General features: G+C 48.0%; 1 protein-coding gene across 3 annotated transcripts in view; it reads right to left on the bottom strand.

The window, feature by feature from the left end:
• Nucleotides 1-27,109, bottom strand: part of astn1 (astrotactin 1) — a 320,953-nt gene that overhangs the window by 242,079 nt on the left and 51,765 nt on the right. For all 3 annotated transcript variants that reach the window (XM_064341654.1, XM_064341655.1, XM_064341656.1), the window contains exon 2: nt 6,176-6,363. In XM_064341654.1, the coding sequence (XP_064197724.1) occupies nt 6,176-6,363 (188 nt within the window). The remainder of the gene's footprint in view (nt 1-6,175; nt 6,364-27,109) is intronic.

The raw sequence follows: 27,109 nt of genomic DNA, 5'->3' as shown, positions 1-27,109 counted from the left end.
GGACCGGGGTCCATCGGAAATCGCTACGGAAGGTCAGCGTTATTAAAAAATAAAGATAAAAAAAATAAAGATGGCGGACAGCTGCTCCGCCTCGCAGAACGGCGGCTCGTAAAAAAAACCGCGGCGTACGCCGGGCCCGATGATGAGTAATGTCGAACCCGCGGCACATTAAGAACCCCCCCGTCCCCCCGGAATAGCCCCTGCCAATAAAGCACATCTCCCTCGCCTTCTCCCTTTTGTCCTTCCTCCAAACGGGGCGTCTGTTGTTAACGCTCCATTGTTTTACTGCTCGCTCACGCGCGGCAGCCAAAGAAAGGGAATCGATTTCCCCTTTATTGCGTCCGCTAACCCGCTACTCCCCAATTTCTTAAAGCCCCTGCTGACAGCCCGGCCCGGTAAACGCTGACCCTCCTAATTCCTGGCGAGGTGGGACGTTTTAAACACGGGCCGTACAGGGCGCACTTTCGGAGGAGGAGGAGGAGGAGGGCCGACGCTAACAGAGTCGTGCTAACACGTGCGATGAAGACCACTCTGCTCTGCCCTCGACAAAGAAAGGCTTTAATCGTGCTTTAAGGTTGAGATTTAACGGTCAAAACAAGCACAGCTGGACTGGTTCAGACCATTCAGTCAAAGCTGGCTTTGCTAAACATAGAAACTAGTCTGCTGCACTCTAGCCTATTCTTTATTTTCTTACTGTCTTTTGAACTTCAAGAATGCTAATATCAAGGCAGAAATATCTTGATTGGCGTCACCACATACATACCCCCACACACACATAGTTTGTTGTACATTACTGTAGTGAATCATGCTTTGCCCTTTTCTGTACTTTCTGTTCAATAAACTTATTTCCAAGGTTGTCTGCATTAATATTACTCTTTGTTGAGTTTAGTCAGCCACTACTAATCAAAAGAACTCCTAAAATACCTTCACCTCTTAGCTGAATCATTTATATTAATTTGGTATTAACGGAATATATAATGTTAAGATTTTGTTAAGATTAACTATTAATGTGTCATTTTAAAAACAATTAAAGTTGTATTTCCTTAATGAGACTGATTTATTATCCTTAAATTACCCCACCATTTGCAGAAGGATGGCACAACCATGTCTCCGGCGTTAAATGGTGCCCTGTGTGAGTCATAGAGGTCCATCTTCTACCCAATTAAATGACAACATCAGGTATATATCAGGCAAAGTTTAGCCAATGCCAAGTCACAACCAACGGGAGCCACTCATAACTGTATTAGACTGTCGTTGTGAAGAGCTTATAGAAACTGCAATTAACTGTTTTAATTGGCTACCTTTGCACGTGTAGCATGATGATGTTTGGATAGATTCAGACAGGGCTGGTTCTGGAGGTCGACAGTGGGGTGCAGGGGCTGTGTGCGTGTGCGTGTGTGTGTGTGTCTGTGTGTGTGCGTGTGTGTGGAGGCAGAGGACCTGGGGCAGCACACTGGGGAATTCCTCCAGCCCTGGTCCTGCCGATGGCCTGGTCTGGAGTTGCACTCCATTAGTCCAGAGTGCTGCCTGCTCTTCCACATGCCCACACACACACGCACACTAGCACACGCCAACATATACACACACTCTCTCTCCTCCACATACACGCACACACACTCTCTCACACACACAAATCCACATACACACACACGACCACACACCCCCACTCACACACAAAGCCACTCACCCACACGCACCCAGCCACCTACACACACACACACACACACACAAGCACACATGCACACACACACACGCCATAGAGCAGGTCCTCAATCTTGTCCAGAAAGGGCCGGTGTGAGTCCAGGCTTTGTCCAACCAAGCATTACACACCTGATCTACTATCACCCTGGACTTGCTAAGCACCTATATAGAATCAGTTGTAACTGCCCAGTTGGAACAAAAGCCTGCACCCACACTGGCCCTTTCTGGATAAGATTGAGGACCCCTGCCATAGAGTGTCCTCTCCCATGAGGTAAGGTGGCTCTAACAGAGTATGGAGTAGCTGACGACTCACAGATCCCTGCCCTGGTCACTCCCCCCTCCATTGAGACCACCAATAAACACAGGGGGGGGGGGAGTGGAGAAGAGAGGGCTTCTGGGTAATCGGCTTTCAGCAAAGGCCCAGCATTCCCTGGGGTCGCGTGCTTCTATCCCACAAGCCCTCACCTGCGGCCAGTCAGCCGGAACACAGCAGTCCACCCATTACGGATGAAGGGTCACAGGCGACCGGAGGGACAGTGGTCACCTTGCGGCGAAGCCTGCTCTCACGCACAAGCAGAACACTGGCGCTGCACGCGTATCCTGTCTGCCGTCCGAAAGCTAAAAACGGAAAACGTCGGCGCTGGCAGAACCGCGCGACGGCCTCTCGTTCCTCGAGCGCCGACGTGTGCGGTGGGCGTGTCCGGCAGAGCTGGGGGGGGTGGGGGGGGGGGGACCTGCGACGGTCCAGCGCGACCGCCGCTGGGCCGAGACGTGGCGGTTCCCGGGCCGGCCCTCTCCCCTCCGCCTGTCTGACCGCGCCCATAACCGCCCCGCGCCGAGAGTCCGGGGAGGCGGACTGACCGGTAAACGGCGCAGAGAGCTCCTCGCCGTGGCGACGGTGGGTGGTTTTGGTGCCCGCCGGGCAACACTGCCAAACGCTTCAGAGGTCAAGGAAGCAGGAGGGGCAGAGGCAACAGGAGCCCAGGGGGCAATCTGGAACATACCCACACACCCGACCCACCAGCAAGCAAGCAAGTACATACACACACACCCAACCCACCAGCAAGCAAGCAAGTACATACACACACACCCAACCCACCAGCAAGCAAGCAAGTACATACACACACACACGCACACACGCACACGTACGCACGCACGCACAAACACACACACACACAAACACACACACAAACACACACACACACACGCACACGCACACGTACGCACACACAAACACACACACACGCTGCAGCCAAACTCAAACATAGTGCGGAAGCCATCTGGCAGTGGGTCTGCCCTATCTGCATGCCAATCCCCACACACCAACAGCTCTGTGTTTGGACTGCAGAGTGAGACGAGAGGAGAAGAACAGAGAGAGGAGGAGAAGAGAAGAATAGAGAGGGGAGGAGAGGAGAAGAATAGAGAGGGGAGGAGAGGAGAAGAATAGAGAGGAGAGGAGAAGAATAGGAGAGGAGGAGGGGGATAAGAATAGAGAGGGGAGGAGAGGAGAGGAGAGGATAAGAACAGAGAGGGGAGGGGAGGAGAGGAGAGGAGAAGAACAAGAGGGGTGGGGAGGAGGAGGGAGGAGAGGAGAGGACAGGATAAGAACAGAGAGGGGAGGGGAGGGGAGGGGAGGAGAGGAGAGGAGAAGAACAAAGAGGGGTGGGGAGGAGAGAAGGAGAGGAGAGGATAGGAGAGGAGAGGAGCAGAGGCTGCCTCTATAAGTGCGCAAACCAAATGGATGTAAAGCTCGATAAGGGAGAAACCAGGAAAAAACTCCAGCGTCTGGGGCCGGCAGATATGAGGAGAGGGAGCAACGCCGGGGGCGAGATGCCCTGTTTTATCACTCCATCCCAGAGATGCGTTCCCCCAGAACACAGCAGTGCACGGTCACAGCGCCCACTGCACATTTCACAGGTACTACTGAGCGTACAAAACGAATTCTACATAATGTGTCAGCAAAGCTTCCTTTTTTTCCCCATTTCGGTGCGAACAACACATTTTCCAGAGTGGCTGAGTGAAGCGGTAACACACGGTACAGAAGAAACATCAAGATTCTGAGCCAATAAGCACAAAACATCATGCGCTGCCTTCGCGGGCCCCTCAGCCAATCAGAAACAGGGATTTCCACGGAATAAAACAGCCGTGGCACTCGTGTGAATATGTTTAAATACAATGTTCCGTAGGTTTGGTTACAAAGGAGAACATTAAAATGCACTGCCCGGAGCAGGCATGCGTCGGTCCAATGGAAACGCCTGGCATGATGGGAAAAAAAAAACCTCATGAACAATACAGAGTTTCAACAAAAAGAATAAAAAATGTTTTCTGTAATGTCACACATCACACTACCCATGAAGTGTACTGTCACTGACTGATTCATGTTAGGCTTCATATGCCATGTAAAATCCCTAGAACAAATGTAGTGTTTTATGAAGGATGACATGCAAATTATACAAACTCCTATTCTCCACAGTAATGTCATGCATAATGCCATTTGCTTCAACAATATAAAATGGCAAGGCTGTCAATTTGACGGTATTCACTTTTTAAAAGGATATTTCTCTGCTGCTTTGAGAGATATGTATTTGCCCATCCGTGACCTTTCCTAAATATTTGTATTCAAATGCATTCATTTAGACTGGCAGGATCACAAATAAGAAAAAGCCATGTTCATTTTCGACTCGCGCACGCCAAGGGAAAATGGCAGCCATTTTAATTCATCCTGTTTGTCAAGTGTCGTTATTCTCTCCAGTCTTTTTTTCTTCAGAAATAACATCCTGCCTTCTTAGTAAATTCTCCTATTTCGCTCGCCACGTCACCTGGAATGAATCAGTTTCTTTGTTTTGAAGGCTGAAAAGAGGCTTTTTTCCCCCCACTCACTCAGTTCCAGTAATTTATTTATTTATTTTTTTATATCTCAGTGCTTCTCAGTTACGTCTCTCAGGTCACCGAACAGCCACTGAAGCAAGTCCGCTTTTCCAAAGCGCTCTCCTCTCAGTCAGTGACAGTTTTTCCCGCACCATAGAATCACAGCAAAGCTGCTGTCAGTCAGAGGAGGAGCACTTCTCTCACTTAAAAACAGACAGGATTGTGGGTAATCTGAGAAACCTTGGCAGGCTTACGCCAGCCATACCCCTGGCAGGTGTAACCGTGTCCTGATGCTACGGACTCAAAATACGTGTCAGTTAATAACAGCCCACGTACGAGCACGTGAAGACCGGCATTCAATGGATTCTGGATTCAGTCCATAGCTCTGATATTCATACAATAGTTTGGCCAATTGCATTTACTGACCATGAAACTCGCCAAATTGGGTTTGTGAAGAAAAGCGAAGTTAATACTTTACGCTTAAGCCTAAATCGAATTTAAGGACAAATGTTGAATCCAGGTCTTAAACTCATATTTTTCCACACTTGGGCTTTGTAGAGCGTCTGATTGTCTCGATTCGTACATTTTCTGCATATTGCGGTTTGCGTTTCAAGTGAGCGCTTGGTTGTACGAAAATTTAAATCCAGTGAGTAAACGCTGGCTCATTGGCCCCGAACATCTAGATGCTTCAAGATGAACTGAGGCGTGCCTCCTGGTTGTTACGATCTAACATTCAGTAATTAATCTACAATGGGCTATTGAAGAACTAAACAGAAATCAGATCAACGGCGCCGACGAGCGTAGCGCCGTTCCACTGAGCCGCCGTCTTTACGAACACAATACCTCCTTGATGAGCAATTAACCTCAACAGCAACGACGCGTTTGGTGTTCAAAATAGAAGCTGGATGCTCTAGCACGCATGCTGTTTTTGGGGCTGGATCTCTGATTACCATTTGTGCCTTTCTGTTTACTCGAAAGGGACGTCATTTTCCGAACCCCGTTTTGTATTCGTAATTGCGGGAGTCTGCCGTGGTCGCGATGCCGCGTAAGAACGTAAGTGGCCTGGAGGAGCGAGGTAATTTACAGATCAGGAGAGTCACATTCAATAGCATGGAGCTCTTCTAATACTGCAACACAGTAAATTGTCCACTGTTAATTCAACTTTAACGGTGCTAACTGAACGCCAACATAACATCTAATGATACCGGTTAAGATTGAATTAACACTGGCTATTTTGCTGGGTACTCATACTTTTTACTACCAGTACCATTACTACGTCAACTACTATCAGTACTACTACTACTACTTCAACTACTACCCATGCTATTACTACTACCTACAACCACCAAAACCTCTGCAGAACAGTCAATGACTTGTCAATCATTAATTCCTAAATCTTCACAATCAACATACCATTCCTACCAATACTAACTTTCACACGGCCACCAGTTTAATACCATCAATCAACACCAAGATAACCTTCTTCATCCTTCCCCTGCTCTTCACCCTTTCATACATGTTCTGTGGTCACACTCATCTTTCTCCTCCCCCCATCCCTCTCGCTCTCTCTCTCTCTTCCTCCTCCTCCTCCTCCTCTTCCTCGTACCATGACGGAGATGTGCAGGATGCGGAGCTCCTCCTCGGCGGAGTCGTTGGCGGGGTAGTCGGTGGGGGCCAGGCCCGGTAGGTTCTGGCCGCCGTCCTGGTGGTGGATGTGGAAGAGCAGGGTCCCGTTCTCCAGCCACTGCTGCCTCCAGCGCACCAGCGGGATGTCCTCCGAGTTCCCAGAAATCTCTGCGCCGGGGAGAAAAAATTTTAAAAAATAAAGCAGGATGTAAAGCGCGGGATGTTAGCGGTAGCGCCGATATATACCCGAGGCCAAATTTCAAGGCCTAAGGGGCTTATGGGTTTCCCGTCAATGACCCGCCAATTTAGCCTTCAAAACAAGGCGTGACTGAAATAACGAAACTAGCCAATCAATGGCATAAGTATGTGGCTCAAACAAAAAGCACTCTAAAAATCAGCAGGTGCTGCGACCCCCCCAGCAGTCTGGAGATGGACACCCCTGTATTAGGCAGTAGGAAGTGCAAAATTAGTTGATTTTAGACCACTGTGGGGCACCGGTAATGTTCACAATTTTTCAATTTGTCTTCATTGCCAGTGCAATTACTAGTTTATTTATATCAGCGGTGTCCAGTTTTATCTGACAATGGCTCACACAGGTGCAGGTGTAAACAGCAGCCTAGCATTAAAACACCTGGTCCAACGATGGTCTTCAATCAAGATGCAGTTTAGTCCATCATAACGAGGATGCAGGGAAATGGGTTAGGGTTAGGTAACTAGGAAATTGGGCAAGTCGAAAACAGCTGAGGAGGGGAACTGGACTGGACAGCAGCACTCCAAACATTCCATATAGGCCGAGGTTTGAGAATCGATGGCCTGATACCGGAGAACCTTCTAAAATTGATGTGAAACGGCCTTCTATGAATGACGTAGCACAAGCAACTACAACTAACGGAAACGTTAACAAGCCGTTTCCCCCTACGGGCATGGGGAGGCAGATTCTTATATTAGATCCGTGAACACCAGGACCGCTCCATCCTCCACTACAGCAGCAATGCTAGGCTGCATACGACCGTACTGTTCCTCATTTGTCGGTATTTTAAATGAAGAGCGCATTTTCCGATGTTCAGTCGTCGATTTGAACCACTGGTATCGTGCACTGTGCTTAGATGCACTGCATTTTCATAAAAAAATAAAATAAAATATTAAAATGGCTCCCATTTCACAGCGCTCTCCACCTGCTCAATGATGGCCAGATGTTAGGACTTCATTGAAATGCAGGGGGCCAGGTTCTCTCGCACATCGCTACGGTTACGTGCAAATCAAGAATCGGGTGTTCAGGCGAGTGCAGGGTAATGCTGAGAGTAAAGAATTCACTACTTAACTCTCCTCTATATGCTTTCCATCTACACTTGTGTATTCTTATTATGAATATGATAAAATATAGAGCGATGAAGCAACATAGAGACATTTTTGTGGAGGCAGAAGTGTGACTTTATGCCATATGTTGATTAGAGGCATCCGGTCGGTGGAGTGAAGGAGAGCTACAGAGCCCTTTGGACTAGCTGGAGAGAAGCTCATTTGCCTTTATAGTGGCTTTGCTGAAGGTTAGTTACCATAGCGGCTTTCCACCCGGGAATTCACTTTTCAATGTTTCTGCTGTCTGTCCAAAGACGGCTCCACAGTGCTGTTGCTATCCCACTTCATCTGTACTGTACCTGAACACGCATCCATTAGTCTAATGCTCCAGGCATCTTCACTCACAAAGGCACTCTTAAGGCACATGTCAGAATTTTGCTATTAGCATTCTGGAGAAAATGGCGGATTCGCCGGCTGAAGCTCACCAGGCAAACGTCTCGCTGGCGTGGCTAGCCCACGCTAACCCCCGCGTGGAGTCGTGGATGTGGCGAGCATGCCGCCACATCCACATCCATTTATTTTTCCTGAGGATGGCTTAGCGCGTCGAGCAGGGGGGGGGCCGACGCGAGCGCGCCGCGGCTAGATGAGACGGCAGTGTAAATACGGCGGGGGGGGGGCTAGCTGTAACCCAAATGCAAATTAGCAGACAAATCCAACAGAGCATCTCTTATGGAACTTCCCTGGGGCCCGCTTCCTAGTGACAGCTTTATTAATGAGACAACGCCGCGTTTCCTGGGTACAGTACAACACCGCTAACGCTCACAGAGATGGATCAAAACATCCGGGGCGAGTGCGTACCCCCGGTGTTCCACCTTTATTGTCTTTCACTCCTCCACAAAGATCACTAATCATTTTTAGTGTTTGTTCTCTTTCGGGCGGGGTGGGTGGTGGGTGGTGGGGGCGGGGGCGCTGGGTACCGAGATCTTTGTCGCCGAGATGTACGCATCATTTAAATTTTCCTCACACTCGTCTCCTGTTTTATCTGCAGTGAGCGATCAGGCTCCCCGCTAGCGTGCCAACTGCAGAATGTTTCAGCTAATTACGTTAACTGCAGAGCGCCTGAAATCTAATCAAAATCAATCAGAAAGTACAGAAGCAAAACTCTGGTGTGGTCAAGATGAACAACTGAGTAACCCCCCGATTTCATAAAGAACACAAACAGTTTCTGAACCGAAACTTTCACAATCTAATTTTGTACACATTAGAAGAGACTCTTCATCAACAGGGTGAATAATAAATTCTTTTAATTCAATGAACTTGTCTCTGACTTGCAAATTAAGTGTCTTTTTTTTTTTTGTTTGTTTTTTTTATTTCTTCACAGTTTGTGCGTGTTAATTTTGGTGGCTGCTTAACTTAACACTTGCATCAAGCGCGAGTCAAACGTAAGGACAAACATCGATTGAATCAAAGCCAAGTCTGACAGAAGCTAACAGGATTAAGACAAACATCAGCCACCAGGTTATCAGAGGGGGGGGTGACAATAACGAGGTCTAATTTTGGCACAGTGCTTCACAGCAGATCCAGTCGGGTATATTAAAAGCCCAAATTACTTCATTATCGAAATCATCACCTCATGCCAGAGGGAAGACTCAAGGTGCGAAGACCTTGTCTAACCATTATTATTTCGATATTTTTAATGATCTCAGCCGCCCTTGTCTTTGAGCTGGCCCCGATTCCTCCCGCATATTAAACGCGAGAGCTTCGCCACGCAAGATGTCCGCCTCCGAAGGCGGCGAATGGCGTTGCGTGATCCGCGGCGCTCGGCAGACCGCGCCCACAGGTCGGGTCAAACTCGGCCGACGTCAGAGACTCTTCTTAACCGAAGACTTGGCGTTTTTCCGCCGGGGCCCGGCTTCTCCCCCGGCACGGCGAGCGTCTTCGCCGGCAAACGCGAACTTCGCCGCGGAACTTTTTTCCCGCCAGAAATCCCGCGAGATTGGCACTCCGGCGCGAGAGGGAACCGACCCGAACCGAAACGAGAAAATGGCAGAGAGGGAACGAGGGAAGAAAAAAAAGGAGGGAGAGTGGGAGGAGGAGGAGGGGGGGGGGGATCTCTCAATCTCAGCACCTGCAGCTCAAAGTCCCGACAGCAGCCGAGAAGGGAAAGATGCCAAACAAAACAATTAGACGGGTGAGTGTTTCAGCAACAAACCGTACACAAAACCGACTCCGTAATGCTGCCGCTGCCGGCTGCCAAAAGCTGAGCACGAAAAAAAAACAAACTAAACACGGTTGCTAGGTTGCTTTTTCAGACAATAACACAAAGGAGCCTGGGAGTTGGGGCCTTACCAGAAAGAGAAAGAGAAAGAGAGAGAGAGAGAAACAAGCGAAGGGAAACAAGCAAAGGCCCGCCCTACGAAGATCTGTATTTACAGCACTATTGTCCGAATGCCGGTGACGTCCAAATATATAGGCGGCGGAAAAAATTTCCACGGACGGACGGACGGACGCCGGCGAGCGGCGCGATGAGCCTCGCGGCCTGGAATGGAATTCCGATGCCGGCGGCGGCACACGGACCCCTTCCCGCGCGGCGACTGAATAAAACATCAGCCGGCGCCCGGCTCTCGGACGGCCTACCGCGCAAGCCGCCCAGGTGTTATCCGGCGGTAATGGTGAATATTGAGTTGGGATTTTGATCCTTCTCTTAGAGCGAGAGCAGGAATATCAGAGGCCGCTGACGGTTGATAGCAGGGGGGCTCTGGTTTAAGTTGGGGGAGGGGGGGGGGATTTTCAGGAAAGTGAAATAGCTTCGTGTAGAAGCCCGGCTCCCAGCAGGTGCGTGAGTGTCATACGGTGAGCTCTGTGTGTGTGCTGAGTTTAAGCAGGGGTACACCGCCTGACAGCCTGCAGGAGTGTGTGTGTCATACGGTGAGCTCTGTGTGTGTGCTGAGTTTAAGCAGGGGTACACCGCCTGACAGCCTGCAGGAGTGTGTGTGTCATACGGTGAGCTCTGTGTGTGTGCTCAGTTTAAGCAGGGGTACACCGCCTGACAGCCTGCAGGAGTGTGTGTGTCATACGGTGAGCTCTGTGTGTGTGCTGAGTTTAAGCAGGGGTACACCGCCTGACAGCCTGCAGGAGTGTGTGTGTCATACGGTGAGCTCTGTGTGTGTGCTGAGTTTAAGCAGTGGTACACTGCCTGTCAGCCTGCAGGAGTGTGTGTGTCATACGGTGAGCTCTGTGTGTGTGTGTGTGCTGAGTTTAAGCAGGGGTACACCGCCTGACAGCCTGTCGGAGTGTGTGTGTCATACGGTGAGCTCTGTGTGTGTGTGTGTGTTGAGTTTAAGCAGTGGTACACTGCCTGTCAGCCTGCAGGAGTGTGTGTGTCATACGGTGAGCTCTGTGTGTGTGTGTGTGTGTGTGCTGAGTGTAAGCAGCAGTACACTGCCTGACATCTTGCAGGAGTGTGTGTGTCATACGGTGAGCTCTGCGTGTGTGTGTGTGCTGAGTTTAAGCAGCAGTACACTGCCTGTCAGCCTGCAGGAGTGTGTGTGTCATACGGTGAGCTCTGTGTGTGTGTGTGCTGAGTTTAAGCAGGGGTACACCGCCTGACAGCCTGTCGGAGTGTGTGTGTCATATGGTGAGCTCTATGTGTGTTTGTACTGAGTTTAAGCAGTGGTACACTGCCTGACAGCCTACAGGAGTGTGTGTGTCATACGGTGAGCTCTGTGTGTGTGTGTGTGTGTGTGTTGAGTTTAAGCAGTGGTACACTGCCTGACAGCCTACAGGAGTGTGTGTGTCATACGGTGAGCTGTGTGTGTGTGTGTGTGCTGAGTTTAAGCAGGGGTACACTGTCTGTCAGTGCCTAGCAATTCCTCTCACGTAATCCTGTGGTGTCAGGAGCCACTGTCTGCCTTGGCATAGACAAAACAGGCTCAGAGAACGCATCTCAAAACAGTTCAATACACATCGCATCAATGGAATCTCCAATCAAAATCCACTCTTATCGTTAAACATCAATTGCTCATTTTTTTCAAGCATGTTTGGCAAGCCCGGTACCTGTAAGTATTAATTGCAGTTGGCACAAAAAGAAAAAAAAATGAATACTGAACATTTATTTGTAAGTCAAAAACAAAACCGTGACCGAATCCAGGCCCCATCGTCTGAGGTTTGAAGCGAAACCGAGTGGTAATGTGAGCGAATGTTCTCCGTTATTACACACAATCGTTTATGTGATATCATCCACATTGTTTCTTGCCTTTCCGCGGTACATGTACCTCTTCGAGTGAAATGGCAAGACTGTGTTGGGAGATTACAGACACGGTGAACCGCGACTGATGACTTGCCCCATTATGACGATCCAGATGGGATTGCACAGCACATCCAGCCGGCTGCCTTTGTCGGCAATATTAAACATTTGTTTAAAATATTTGTCGGGGGCTTTTCAGTCGGGCTACGTAAACACAGCTCGGCAAACATCCGGTCAATGAATGCTTCTGACGGGGGCTGGTTGGATCTCGCCGCATCGCTGACTGTTTAACTAACACTCTCTGCGGTGCAAAAAAAAAAAATAATAAAAAACGGACACGAATTCCAATTTGAATGCGCGCCTATTCATTATTTCCATCGCAACAGCAGCTGCATACCTGCGACTCCAGCCCCTGCCCTCTTCGCAAAAACTCAGTTTGGCGTGTTTAATTTCGGTGATTGATGAACTCGCCGAGCGAGCGTTCGCGAAAGTGAAAGTCGACGGCCTCGCATTTAAATTTAAATCTCGAGCCGAAGTTAAGAGGCTGGCGGTTAGAGATGAAGCGGTCGTGTTCGCGCGTGCCTCCAGGCCCGCTCTGGTACGCGTGCGGGCGCAGTTTCCCTCTCTCCGATGAAGAGCGCCATCCTGCGGGTCAAGCACAAATCATACCTCCTTCCTGCTTCTACCTACGTCTTCGTTATTCCTTTTAACGTTGCGGTTAAAGTCATCGGATCACTTGCGCTGGGTCCAAAATCGCACCCGTCCGCTGTAATCCGGAACTTCAGACGCCTGCTTATCAAGATTAATTTCGGGGGGGGTCTCATTGGTTACCTTTCCCTTTCAGCTAATTCCTCCAATACCGCTTGAGAACACCAAACTCAAATTATTCCAGATGATTAATGTACGACAATTAGCAGGCCAGTCCATCAGCATTGTGCGTGTGTCTGTTCACTATTCGCTCGATCCTTAAGGACCGTGAGACCTCCCAGCCATTTAGGCTTTTTGTGTTCCTAGCTCGTTTTAGGGGCCCGCGCAAAGTTTTAATTCAGAACAAGCCGCCACTCATCTGCGGCGTTATCGGGGATGCCATTTTCGGCAACCCTGTGTGGGTCTCGCAGAGGGCTACGTCTGTGCGTGCGACGCCCATCAGGTCAATTATGCAAATGTCTATCCCGGGAGTCTTCTTCTGCAGACTTAATTATTCATGAGCGCCCGGCAGGGACATCACCATTTGAGATCTACGTGTCTTTCCCTGGTGCTGGGACATTTTTGAACCTCATTTCCGAGCGTTTCTTTTTGTTTTGGTGCTTTGGCCTGGATGCTTGTGTGCTGTAGATCAGGCTACGACGGCGTCAGGGGCACAGTGTCCAGAGCATTTGATCACAACGTTATCCAGGTTAACCCCTTTGGGCTGTTCGGCAGCAGTGAACTCCTCTGGACTGAAAGGGGTGAAGTCCTCCAGGTGAAAGTGTCTGGACTGAAAGGGGTGAAGTCCTCCAGGTGAAAGTGTCTGGACTGAAAGGGGTGAAGTCCTCCAGGTGAAAGTGTCTGGACTGAAAGCAGTGAAGTCCTCCAGGTGAAAGTGTCTGGACTGAAAGGGGTGAAGTCCTCCAGGTGAAAGTGTCTGGACTGAAAGCAGTGAAGTCCTCCAGGTGAAAGTGTCTGGACTGAAAGCGGTGAAGACCTCCAGGTGAAAGTGTCTGGACTGAAAGCGGTGAAGACCTCCAGGTGAAAGTGTCTGGACTGAAAGCGGTGAAGACCTCCAGGTGAAAGTGTCTGGACTGAAAGCGGTGAAGACCTCCAGGTGAAAGTGTCTGGACTGAAACGGTGATGAAGACCTCCAGGTGAAAGTGTCTGGACTGAAAGCGGTGAAGACCTCCAGGTGAAAGTGTCTGGACTGAAAGCGGTGAAGACCTCCAGGTGAAATTGTCAGCGTTCCCGCACAAACGTTTACAGTGGCCTCCAAGCATCTCGGCGATTATCCACCACCGCGACTCGGTTAAGCATCTTCGCCTTTCCCTGAATAAAGCGTTTCGCCGTTTAAAAGGAGGTCCCCCGGTTTTCCGACTCTCCCCGTGGAGAGAACAGGAATCCCATCCAGCGGTCTCCCTTGTGAACGAAGACTCGTGTCCTGTGTAAGACTGTCCAGACTATTGTATGAGTGATTTTTCGACAGCGGTGCATAAAAACCCTCTCTAAATCTAAAGAAGGGCTTGTACAGCGGCTCGGGAGGCCCAGAATAAGGAAAGTAAGCCTCGGCATGTAACCCTACTAAATATGCACGTCTATGCTCCCACCCACTCCAACTCCTACGTACGCTCTATGGTTTGGACCCCAACCCGGAAGTGCTGGAGCTACAAACACAGAAGACGCGGACAACAAACAAGGCATCACAAAGAACGGGACACAGGCACTAAGCCTAGGTTGGCTAAACCATCCTGAGCATTTGTGTGTGTGTGTGTGTGTGTGTGCGCTGCATACGAGCGCTCTGCGAAGCTGAAGTGACAGAGCCCTCGGTCACAGCAACGAAAGTATCTGCTGAAAGAAAACGAAATGCCCACAATACAGTCAGTCCAAGGGCCGCCCGCCCATGTAGACCGATGAGGTCACTGACCCTCTCCTCGAACCAGCAGCGGCATGTTCATGTTCATGATTAAAACAACAGCACTCCTCCGGGTTACGAAACAGGTAAGAAAGCCACTTTGTTTTCATGGCAACGTAGGTGCTGGCGCTTGGCTCTGTGGGCCTCGCTGAAGCTGGGCTCAGGGCTCCAACACAAACCGACATTATTCCCTCTGCGCAGAGAGAATGCAAACAAACACTGTCCGAAAAGGAATACTTTATATGTAGAGGAGTCCATTTAGTATAGCACTTCTGTTATCTTTATTAGGGGTGTCCAGTCTTTCTCTGGAAAGGGCCAGTGTGGGTGCAGGTTTTTTTTTTTGTTTTATCCCAGCATGTCGACACCTGATTCAACTAAGTAACTAATCACTGGTCTTCAATCAAGACCTGGATGAGTAGAGTCAGGCGTCTTTGTGCTGGGCTACAACCAAAACCTCCACCCAGACTGGCCCTTCTTAGATGAGAATAGACACCCCCAATCTGCAGTATATCGTTACATCACCATTATACTACACATGCACATGCACGCACACACACACATGCACATGCACGCACACACACACATGCACATGCACACACATACACGCGCGCACACACGCGCGCACGCACACATTAAAAGCCCCTGCTCTTGCTAATGAATCCAGCTTCTCCTCCCACTGTCTCGCACGGCTAAGATGCCGGAGGGGAACAGGGATGCACTGCTGCCTCTATCTCCTGCCGTCGACGGCAACACAAGCGATGGGATGAGGATAGGAGCTGAAGTAAACTCCTGGGCCACCGGGATACTCTGAGGGCCTGGTGAATGAAGGGGGCTCCGGTTTTAAACACAAGCACAGCCGGGTTCAAGCCAACAGAGGTCTTCAAAGGAGAGCATTTGTACTTCCTCTTTTAATGGCGCGCAGCGGGAACGTGACGCGTGACGCACAGCGCCCCCCTGCAGGAACTGGAAATACGCGGACGTAGCTCACTCGCCGCACGCCTCGCGTGTATCCGAGCGCGCCAGCGGGTCTGGCGGGCCGAGCCGCCGGGAGAGACGCTGAATTCGATTGTTTAAAGCGGGACTAATTCAGGGCAGGGAACGAGGCGACGGGAGAGAAGTGGCGCCTTCAGGTTTCGTGCGGTTACTGTGCGGCTCCCGACAGAGGAGCGTATGCAGAGGGGACGCGGGGGGGGGGGGGCATTCTGCCACACTAATGAAGGCTCCCCCAAACCCCCCCCCCTGCCGCCCTTCCCCTCCAAGCGCAGCTCATCCACTCCGCTTTCATGAGGAAGTGGCAGTTGGAAAATAACGGTCAAAAAATATAAATAAGCGACTACGAAATGGATAACCTCTGGGTCGGTATTCTGCTCGGCCGAGTTCACAAAATTCAACTAAGTGCCTGTCTCTGACATTCAGAGAAGCCTGGGGGATTATGCTGAATAAAATAAATAAATAAAATAAAGCCCCGACTCGTTGATTTGAACGTGAGAGTGCACTCATCTCGCCAACCGGCCAAGTCGGGGGGAAAGAAGGCATCAACAATTACCTGATAATTCCCAGAAAGGCCAGCTCTGCAACGCCCAGCACCCCCCGGTAAATTGCACTTAACTTGCATCAGCCTACACAACTGCATCTGCTCTAATGCATGCATTTTTTATTTTATTTTTTTTCGGGGGGGGTGGGTGGGGAATTGGGGGTGGGTAAACAGCTTATACTTAGATGTGCTAATTAAACATGCTGCTTTGCACCACTTTCATATTCTTTGGTCAACTCAGCAGATCTGGTGTCTTCTTAATATTTTTCTTAACCGCATGCATTATTTAGTTTCACCTCGATCTTTTTCATCTAGTAATAGCTTTTGTAAACAAAACCTCTTGAAAAGCCTCCCAAAAAATGCAATGTTTTGGATATCACACTTACGATCCTGTTTTCTATATGCACAGTATTAGAGCATGCTTAGAATTTACAGCAATCACGCATTTCTCCACAATATCCACAATATATGTAAATACTGCCAATCACGTATGGTACAAGTTAAGTTCCATTTGCATGCCCTTAATCTTAAAATCTATGCTAATTGAATTCAGTTTGCTAATGTAGCTTTATAGCAAGCGCTTGAGTGAAGCCTCAAAGTGTGGCAAACGCAGTGACAACAAGCAGTACGGGCCCACAACGGCTCATCAGTCCTGTTCTGTTCTGTCACAGTAAGCCGCGATGCCACCTGTGATGTCACATCCTGTTCTCTGAGAATTCCTCTGCGAGGCACAGCATCCTTCACAATGCTCACCCCAGTGGGAAAAGCACCCCCGCGACTGGCTTTCATGCTCCTTTGAGCTGTGTGCATGATAGCTTGTGCACCTTCTTGTGGAGGGATGCCAGCGACTGGCGACAGGCTGAAAATAAGGACAGGCCTCTCAGTGCTGGTCAGGTGATGTATAATGAGCACCACGCACTTTTCCCCATAGTGTGACTGGTGGGGAGGAGCCAGACCTACTTTGACAGTAGTACATAAATAAAATAGACGCAGGGGATTTGCCTTTACGCCTTGTTCTCAATCAGAATTTGCCACTCGTCTTTAACTTTCACTCACAAGTAAAGGCAAGCGTTTCACTTTTTCTTCCCATACTCGGCCTGGCTAGTCAGTTTTAATGATTGTGAAGAGAAACAAGACCAGGTTAAAACCTAGTATATGGCTGGACCTAACACATGTGATCCGGCCAACCAATGGTGTCAGTCAGTCAGTCAGTCAGTCAGTCACTCAGTCACTCAGTCACTCAGTCACTCAGTCACTCAGTCACTCAGTCACTCAGTCACTCAGTCACTCAGTCACTCACAATCAGGAAAAGCAAAACCTGTAAAATAATCCCAGTCCTTTAATTGTCAGTCAAAAGACGAACGCTGAGCGAGTCCCTCCAGGCCAACGTTTATGTAAGACCAGAACCGGCAGCGCCGTCTGACAGCATTCACTAACGGCGATCTTAATCAGGCGTTTGGTATCGTCGCTAATTACCGCGCGTTTCACATCGTTTCAATTGTCTGAACAGCGGGGGGCGCCGCGGACTGATGCGAGCTCGCCGCATTCAGATAAGCCAGCAGGAGCGCAGCTGGGCGGCGGCTAGCAACATGACGAAACCCCACCGACGCTACTGCGAGGGGAATAAAAGAAATATAACTGCCGTGACAGTTCATGAGGCTTAAGGAAAACATGAAAGAAAGAAAGAAAAAAAAAAAACATACAGCTGAAGAAGTCTCTGGGACATTATCTAGCATACGCTTTATGGCATTGTGTTCCTTTTCGCATTTACAAAATGGCCGACTGCATCACCGCTGATGGAACTCGAGGGTCATCTCCTCCTGACTAAATCTCCAGGGCTGGCATTCAGACTGCTTTCTGAGGATTACAGTGCAGCAGTGTACAGTGCACAGTGGGTAAGGAACTGGGCTTGTAACCGAAAGGTCATATGTTCGATTCCTGGGGTAGGACACTGCCGTTGTACCCTTGAGCAACGTATTAAACCTGCATTGCTTCAGTGTATATATATATATATATATATATCCAGCTGTATGAATGGATACAATGTAAATGCTCTGTAAATGTTGTGTAAGTCGCTCTGGATAAGAGCGTCTGCTAAATGCCTGTGATGTAATGTGTACAGTGCTTTGACTGCAGGGTGTTAGAGGTTACGCAGATGACTGCATTGCGTGCCATGCCCTTAATGATACTCTACCTGTCAAGAATGCACAGCTATTAAAGCGATGGTAACACCACACAAATGACCACAGAAAAAAATAAATAAATAAAGGACGCAGGCTAGTAAGTATGAAGTATATTAGAACTCTAATACTCTAATATCACACTTTAGTAGTACATAAATAAAATAAAACCGAGTTCGCAGACAATTTATGAGCAATGACATTTGAAACTGTAGAAAATAACTGGGCAACAAAACTAATTCTTATGGAAATGAAAGTTAAAGGCAAACTCCAGATTTTTCTGAGGGAGTTTGTCTGATCCACAACAAACCACTGGAAGGCTGAATGTGCTATTGTTTGCAGCGCAAATCGGCTCAAACAGTGAAGTTAAGGACAAATCTAATTGCCATAGGGAGTTTCATTTGTACAGCTAAAAACCTGCAGGACTAGCAACAAGTAATCAGAAAAAAAAGACAGATAGAATCCTGACAAAGTTGAGTTTTGGCAAAAAAATTAAATAAAAAAAGTTCTGATGCTGTTGACTGTTCTCAAAGAGGCTACTGTTTATATAAACAGCTCTTCAAAACTCATTCATGCATAATAAATATATGCAGGTCGGGAAATTATCATTCTCAAAAATAAATACATAAATAGTCATGAAATCCTATAAAATACAGTGGGCATGTCAGCCTCGTAAAGCTTCCCCAGGCAACGGCCTCTCAAATAAGACGGAGAGAGATAGAGAGAGAATAAGCAAGAGGGGGAATGCAAAACAGAGAGATAGAGAGCTATACAATTTTGCTCACAATGCGGAAAGGCACTCAACGATACGCTGACAGGATTGTGTGAACAGAGTTGATGCGTTTTGTCACTTCCCAAACAAGATCCTTCATCCGTTACCGAAGGTGAACTTCTTCCTTTTTCAGTTTTTTTTTTTTTTTTTTTTTGAGACGGTGAATTTAAAGAATTTAAGAACCCAAACCGCAAAAACTTCCAATTCTGAGGGGCCTCTGATAGCGTGTTCCGAACACCCCTATCGCCAGGGATGGGGGGGGGGGGGCTAAATGAACACGAGGGTTGAATGTGCGCGGGGGAGACCAAAGTCTCCGCAAAATAACCAAACGACTTGGGGCTCGGTTCAAGGTACATTTCTACTGCCTCTGCCAATTTTCCCCATGAATAGGAAGGAGAAGCTGTGCGATCAATCAAAGTCGGTCTCGTTTTAACAAGCTATCCGGCACCGGGCACGTCAAGCGCGGTGGCCGGCGAGCGGTAATGCGTTAGACTTTTAAAAGGCGCGCTGAATATTTCATGTTGGATAGATTAGGCTTCGGGCTCCGGCGCAGAGGACGGGGACGCGGGGCTCGGGCTACCCTCAAGGTCGCCGGATCGCAGATTGCCTGAGTCCGGCGTTAATGTGAAACACGAGGCTGCAACGAGCCCGCCGCCGCCGAGATCCTCGTCCAGACCGCGGCTCGGGCGAAACGCCGGAGAGCTGGCCTTCGGAGCGACCCCCAGGCTGGTTTGGAGTCTGTAGCGAGGCCGTGAGAATTTTATTTTAATGAACAACGCACGCTAGGACCTGACTACATAAAACGGAAAAAATAACAGCAAATTTAGAAAGCTTTGCAGTTTCATATAGTACATAAATGGAAATTATCAAAAAGGTAAATTCCACACAGACATTATGAAGACTTTTTCACACAAAGAGTAATCAATGTGTGGAATAGCCTACCAGGTCATGTAGTAGAGGCAGAAACTCTGGGGATTTTCAGGACTAGGCTTGATACAGTGTTAGATACTATCTTGCCTGCAGGTAACCAGAACACCAATTTAGTCAGGAAAACGGCGAGCATTGTCGGGCTGAATGGCCTGTTCTCGTCATTATGTTATGTTATTTTATGTTATAATGATAATAATAATAATAATTTTCTTGTTGTATTCCCATTTTTCCCCCATCGCCCCTTCATGTTCATCAGCGCTCATTCCTGCAATCGATCCAGGAGAGCACGCACAGGCATGTACCCTCCTCTGAAGCGTGTGATGTCAGCCGCCTTGTCTTATCACGCCGAAGTTTACGCGCCTGGCTCGCACAGCCATTAATCAAGGGAGGACGTTTCGCACGCGGCTCAATAGGCCGACCGACCGCGGGCGCCCAATCGACCAGCAGGGGGCGCTGGCACGCGATGACACGCTATTATCCCAGGCCAACTGAAACTCTGTCTTTTCTGTGTGGCGCTGGCCTGTCGAAAGCAGATCGTGAGGCCCATCCACACATTAGAACAGTGGCTTAACTGGATGAGCCACCCAGCTGTCCCTGTTTGTCATGGAATATGCAGAAGGCAGCGTTAACTCACATAAGACTTTCAGAATGGGAATGTTATTAAAATTACATCCAATGGTTTTCTGAATATAGATTGACACACACAAAAAATCTGACAGTTTCCATTATTTAATTTGGAACAATCAGTTAACCACTTACCTAATTAACTTCTGCTTGTACATTTTGTAAAATTAAAAATTAACGAATCACTTGCTTTGGAAACGGCCGGATATGCTTCCCTACCCTAAGATGGCTGCCCCAGGACCAGGTTAGTTCACTGTACGCATGGTGGCCAACCGCAGAATAGCTAGCATACGCCAACATAATGGCACCAAGCCCTGCTAAAATGAATAAACTGTAAACAAGCAGAATAAGCAATTAAACATGCTTATATTAACACCACTGGCTATACTGTTAATAAAATGCATATCCTCTCGAAGGAATCAACAAACCATTTCACATGTATAACATAAATATTTAATTGAACCTCTTTTTGTCACTCTCCCTCATGGCTTGCGTGTTCTTTATTTTGTAAATGTTTTATGAAAATGTTCACAAAATATAAATTAGTAAAAATGTGTCAGCTCTCTGGACTCTTTTCTGTTGAAGAAAGGAATCAACAAGCCATACCCTGAAACTGGCTTCAGGAGAAGACAGGAACGCTGATAATCTCAGGGACATATCACATAGGCCTATAGCTCAAACCTCTAAGGTGCCAGAAAATATGATATAAATATGAGAAAATGAGATTTGAATGGTCCTAACTGAACATTCTAATTCTGATGTAACGATCACTATCAGGAATGCTGACTTAAAATAAAACATTCCAAAAAACCAAATCCTACTCTTCAAAGGGTTAATATGAAGTGTATTTTGTGCATTTGTGCTATAATATAAAACAGGGCGGTATCCCACATCGCCAGCATAGTGTCTAATCTGGCCAGACAAATATTGTCTGCTGGCATTGGCTACAGAATGTCCGGTATGGCTGTGCACCCCTAACGGAAGGGAAAAGGAAGGGATGAAGGGAAACACTGTTACAGGACAGGGTGATCGCTGTCACCAGCTGCAATAACCGCGGTCCCTAATGTCTCCCCAGTGACTCAGTCTAGTCTCTCATCCGAAAGAGAGAGAGGACAATGCATTTCCTCAATGTGTAGAAATCCACTACTACTACAACTACTATAACTACTACTAACTAATAATAATAATATTTAAGATAATAGTATTAATAGATTGCAGTTATACAGTGCATCATCTCATTATCTCAAAGCTGTTCACAGTGAAGGGGAGAAACTCTCCTCAGCCTCCACCGTGCAGCACCATCTGGGTGATGCACGGCAGCCATTTAGCGGCAGAGTATTCACCACACACATCAGAGGAGGAGAGGGGAGGGAATCACAGAGCCGATTAAACGAAATTACTCGGCGGCCAGGTAAAGAATGCCGACGTGCGGATATTACAGGACACTAAGGTCTTTAATGACCACAGCGAGTCAGGCCCTTTTGTTTAACGTCTCTCATCCAAATGACAACGCCTCCTACAGCACAGTGTCCCCATCATTGTACAGGTTTGTTTGCTACAGAGGGACGGTCGCCCCCTACAAGCCTGCCAGCAGCACTTCAGGCAGCATCCTCAGTTTTCCCCAGGGCTACCATCCAAGCGCCAACCAAGTTTTACGCCTGCTTAGCTTCAGCCATTTTCAGAAGTAGGCCACACGGCTGCTGGCAAAACAAAGCATATATATTTATGCACGGCATTCAGCGAGATGTCCGACCGCTGCCTCACTTCTCTCGGCTCTTGAAACTGAATTAGCACAGTTGACAGCAGAAGTGCTTTAATTTGTTGTCGTGCTGAAGTTTTTGGCAAGACACACCGCCCAACTAGCCAATTTTTTCTCAAGTGACAGAAACACATATTTTTCCCCTTGTGCACCGCGGTACACCCGCGTGGATCTGAATTTCTGTTGCAAAAGTGGCCTAATTTTTCACAAAGTTCAATTTTCTTCCAAGATGTACAAATATGGTTTGTTGCATGGATATTGATTGTGATATATGGACAGAATTTTCTTTTTTATCAACTAAAGTAGCGTATAAGATTTCAAAGTATAAAATATGACAACAGTGCCTGCCTCTTGTGTCTGTTTCAAAGCCATTCCATCTGATTGCGAGGTCATTCCAATGACACATGCATTGCTATGGTAACAGGCATACATGGGGAAGTTTTTTTTTGATAATTTTGAAGCACGCACACATCATACAACAAAGCTTCATTCTTCAGCATTAGGCGGAACGCCCAGCGTGAGCAGATCTGTGCTTCATGCAAACGTTTGAACGCAAATACGAGAACCGACACAAACAAACCTATCTGACAAACGCGGTTTTATACACGATGTCCGATTCTCTCCCATCCCACACAGAACATCAGATTAAAATAAGAGCCTCGCTCTTCTGACAGCCACACGTTGGGGTCTCACACAGCAGACAGACGGCGTCAGCGTGATGGAGAGGTGGTCCCGTCCCGTTCCCCCGACGTGACCCCAGCAGAGCGCACTCTGGGACACTCAGGGATTGGTGTGTCAGTCTCCAGGATCCATGACCACGCGCGACCTCTGAGCTGCATGCAGAATTGCTCACCGCGCGTACAATATCATTTCTCTCAAACGCCACGGTACGGTCCAGTCGGCACTAGGCTGGGCGTGGAAACTGCTGGCAGCTCTCGTTCTCTCTCTGGCTCTTTCTCTCTCGTTCAGTCTCTCTCTCCGGCTCTACCTCTCTTTCTCTCTCTCCCTCTGGCTCTTTCTCTCTTGTTCAGTCCCTCTCTCCGGCTCTTTCTCTCTCGTTCAGTCTCTCTCTCCAGCTCTATCTCTCTCGTTCAGTCTCTCTCTCCGGCTCTTTCTCTCTTTCTCTCTCTCCCTCCGGCTCTTTCTCTCTCTCCCAGTGCCTGTATTCATAAAACATCCGACCTGTATTCATAAAGCACCCGCGAGGAGAAGTGCTGGTCTAGGATCAGGTTTACCAGCGTGAGCTGAAAGGGCAAACCGGTGGGCGTACTCCAGCTCTGACATGCTTTATGAATATGGAATCTGTGCTTATTCAGAGGGGCCGCAGCAGCTTGAAGGAGCTCTCCTACTGACACACTTATTCCCTCTCAATTTATGCAAAAACAGCCCGACAGAAAATAAATGGTCCCACGGGCCTTCTTCCCGATTTTTAGCTATTATTGCCACATAACAAGGCTCTAAAGATTTTTTTCCAGCCACGGTTCAACGCATACAAAATAGTTTTTTATGTTTTCAGAAAGGTTACTCCGCATTATTTCAATAAAGCTTGTTTCAATTAGGGTGCAAAAATAAGACTCTGTTCTTAATTAAAATGTGACACCCATGTTAAAACGCTGAAAGGCAGCGCGATACGGGTGCACAGGAGTGCGGCGGGGCCCTGGGCCTGCTGATAAGGCACCGGCAGCGCGCCGAGCACGGAAATTAGCGCGTCGTTCACGGAAGGGGGAGAAATTACCCAAACAGCCCGCGCGCCGCGAAATAATTCCTCGTAATGAAGTTGTCTCTCTCTCCGGGAAGTCGGCGTGAATCAAACGCGCGCGCGTGCGTCCAGGAGGCAGGAGAAGGAGGAGGGGGGGGGAAAAAAAGAGCTCCCAGAATGCAAATCTCACAAGGCGAGCCGCGGTGCGGGTCATCGCTCGCCACCGGCGTCCCACCCGCCGCGGAGACGCGAGAAACTGCCGCCGCCGCCGCTGCTATTCGGGTAAAAAAAAAAAAAAAAACAAGAAAGAAAAAAGAACAAAAAGGCAAATTCTTATCAATTTCGCTCGGCACCACTTTCTCAATAGCTGCAGCGACCCGGTCTTGTAGCAAAAAGCTCTCTCAGTGACTTGCGGCATGCCCTTTGAAAAAGATTGCTTTTGAGTTACAAACAGCCATTTTAGCGTACGCCGGTCCAGACCTCTGCCTCGGTTTATGCTCAATTGTGTGTGGTTGTTTTTTTTTTGTTTTTCTTTCCCCCCATAGTAGCAAACACTCTGAACAAACAGGCTCCAGCGCCTTCAGTGGCACCTGCTATCTTTCAGCCACGGGCCGCACTAAATGATGCACGCAGAAACGTTAGCACAGTCGTCGTCTCTGGGGACCGTGGTGGATCTCCACCAAGTTCACATGCAATGAATTATGGGCCGGCGTGACCTTAAAGCCTCTTAAAAAACCTTGGGAAAATGTCAAACCGCACACCAAACTGATGTATAGAACACACACACACACACACACACACACACACACAACACAATGCACACACAAACACACACACACATACAAACACAAACACACGCACACACACAACACACGCACACACTAGACACACACACACAGCACACACACAACACAATGCACACACAAACACAAACACACGCACACACATACAAATCTGAATTACATAAATAGCAATCCGCCCTGTCACGGAATACCGTCAGTAAGTTACTAGACAGTATTAAACATTCCTAATTTGTTAGGAATCAATGCACCAGTACAACAGAAAGCATAGGGCCCAATTTCATGGGGGCTGTTGTTGCCCAGCCTATTGGAACAACGTATTCACACTCACCAGACCCTCGCTATAGCGAACGTGAATGACAAAAAAAGAGAAATTACTCATCGCCATGAACGAACAGCGTTGTACTGCCTACGGACCCTGAGAGATAACCCAAAGCCTCGTGCCTTGCAGCAGGTGAGACGGCCTGAGCTCGAGCATCAAATAAGACGCCGGCGCTCGAGGCACAGGTCGGCCCGCGCCCCCATTAATCCGGCTATTTAAGTTCACCTTCACTTTGCTGTAGCACGCCACCTCATTACAGCAAACAAAATGGTCGCCAACCTCTGGGAATACCCCTCACACAGGAGAGACGTGTCACACACTGGCTACCCCTCCCCCCAACCCTTCTGTGCTTGGAGTACTTTCAGCAGGGGTTATACGACTTCATAATCATCGACTGATGGATTCCTATTAATATGCATGCTTTTATTTACAGTACATTTAAAAAATATATTCGTGTGCCAACCCTACGTAGACAGTGTGCACTGTACGCAGCAGCGACAAGTGCACTCCACAAGAAGGATCCGTTTATTTATAGTGGTTTTCCACAAATAATAAAATACATTTATAATAAACGGTACATCACAAGCATAGATTGTTGTCTCTAATATATTCCTAACAGAAACACTGAGCTGTATAATGTTGTAATATTGAACAGCTTATAATTTTACATATTATCTTAAGAACCTGGTAATAAACCTCATTAAATTTTTTAAGCTGAACAGACCAAGCAAGCACAAAACAAAGTAAATGGGGGTTGGTAGAAAACACAGGATGCGCCAGATTGACTTTATTTTCTAGAATGCATGTTCAGGCGTGCGGCTCCATAAGTTCCAGCTAAAATCCCAAGTAAACTTTTTCCCTCTTATCTGGCTGGCTTCAGGCATCATTAAAGGATACCTGCTGGCAGCAGCCCCCATATCTCCCCGCTGGAGAACTTTGGCGAGGCAAGAGCGACGTGGCGGGGGGGGGGGGGAACGTCCCCAGCGGGCTGTAATTCGCTCAGCGTGACGCTCAGCGTCACCCGACGCAAGAGTTCCGAGCCGTCGCCACGACGTCTGCCACCTATTAGGATCATTTCAGACTTGTACGCTCTCAGAAAAAAAAGGGGGGTTTTTTTTTTTTTTGGTTCGTCTTAATGGGAGAACACTTTTTTAGTTCTTGACGGAACCCTCTGTGGTAGGCGTGTGAAAGTGTGAAAGCTTCCCAGATTGAACCATTTTAACCGACAAAAGCACCCATGAACTAGACAGACTCCTCTGTGGAGACACAGAGCAGACTTTTTCGCCCAGGAGAAACAAGTCAGTCTTAACACTCATTTGCACTGCAAAGTGATTCTCTTTTATATCTTTGGCTGAGAACCAAACCTCCTGCATGAATATCGTTCTCCATATGCTACATTTCACTGATATTCTAATGATAAAATCTCTATATTTTTATCAATTTACATCTCCGCAAAAACCTATTCTTTTGTTAAATATTAAGTTTGTTAGTTTAATTTGTTTTCTTTTTCCTAACATCCAAAACTTTTGACAAATCTGTTTTTTGAGGAGCTCCATGTTGTTTATATAGATGGAAGATTTTCAAACACCCACCGTTCAGTCTGCACGTATTAAATGAAACAAGGTAGCCGCTGTCCTCATCTTATTTTTTAATCATCAAATTTTAAAAGCAGGTTTCAACACATGGTCTAAAATGTTTTGGGGGAGACCCCGCATTTGGGTGTAACCTATCCAGAAAACACACTGGCTAGATCAGTGGTAACCAACCCTGTCCCTGGAGATCTACCCTCCTGAAGGTTTTCATTACAACCCTAATTTTGCACACCTGCTCCTACCAATTAACAACTCAATGAGATCCTCTACATGTTGAATGAGGTGTGCTTTGTTAGGGCTGGTGTGAAAACCTACAGGACGGTGGATCTCCAGGAACAGGGCTGGTTAGCACTGGGCTAGATAACAATGGCGATAAATAAGACCACGGGAGCACGGGAACAGCTGATCTGAGGCTAAAGACGTGCTAAAATTCAGGCTGCGTCCTCTTGCGCATTATATCACTGACACCAGCCTAACAGCACTCCCTTGCATCGTCTGGTCTGGTCTGGTCTGATCGAGGCGGCAGACATAACTTAAAAATTTCGCGCTGCAATATTT

This window comes from Anguilla rostrata, chromosome 6, assembly GCF_018555375.3.
Source record: "Anguilla rostrata isolate EN2019 chromosome 6, ASM1855537v3, whole genome shotgun sequence".
In the NCBI taxonomy this organism is placed as follows: Eukaryota; Metazoa; Chordata; class Actinopteri; order Anguilliformes; family Anguillidae; genus Anguilla; species Anguilla rostrata.
The sequence above is the reverse complement of the archived record's forward strand: the minus strand, read 5'-3'. Positions and strand labels throughout refer to the sequence as shown.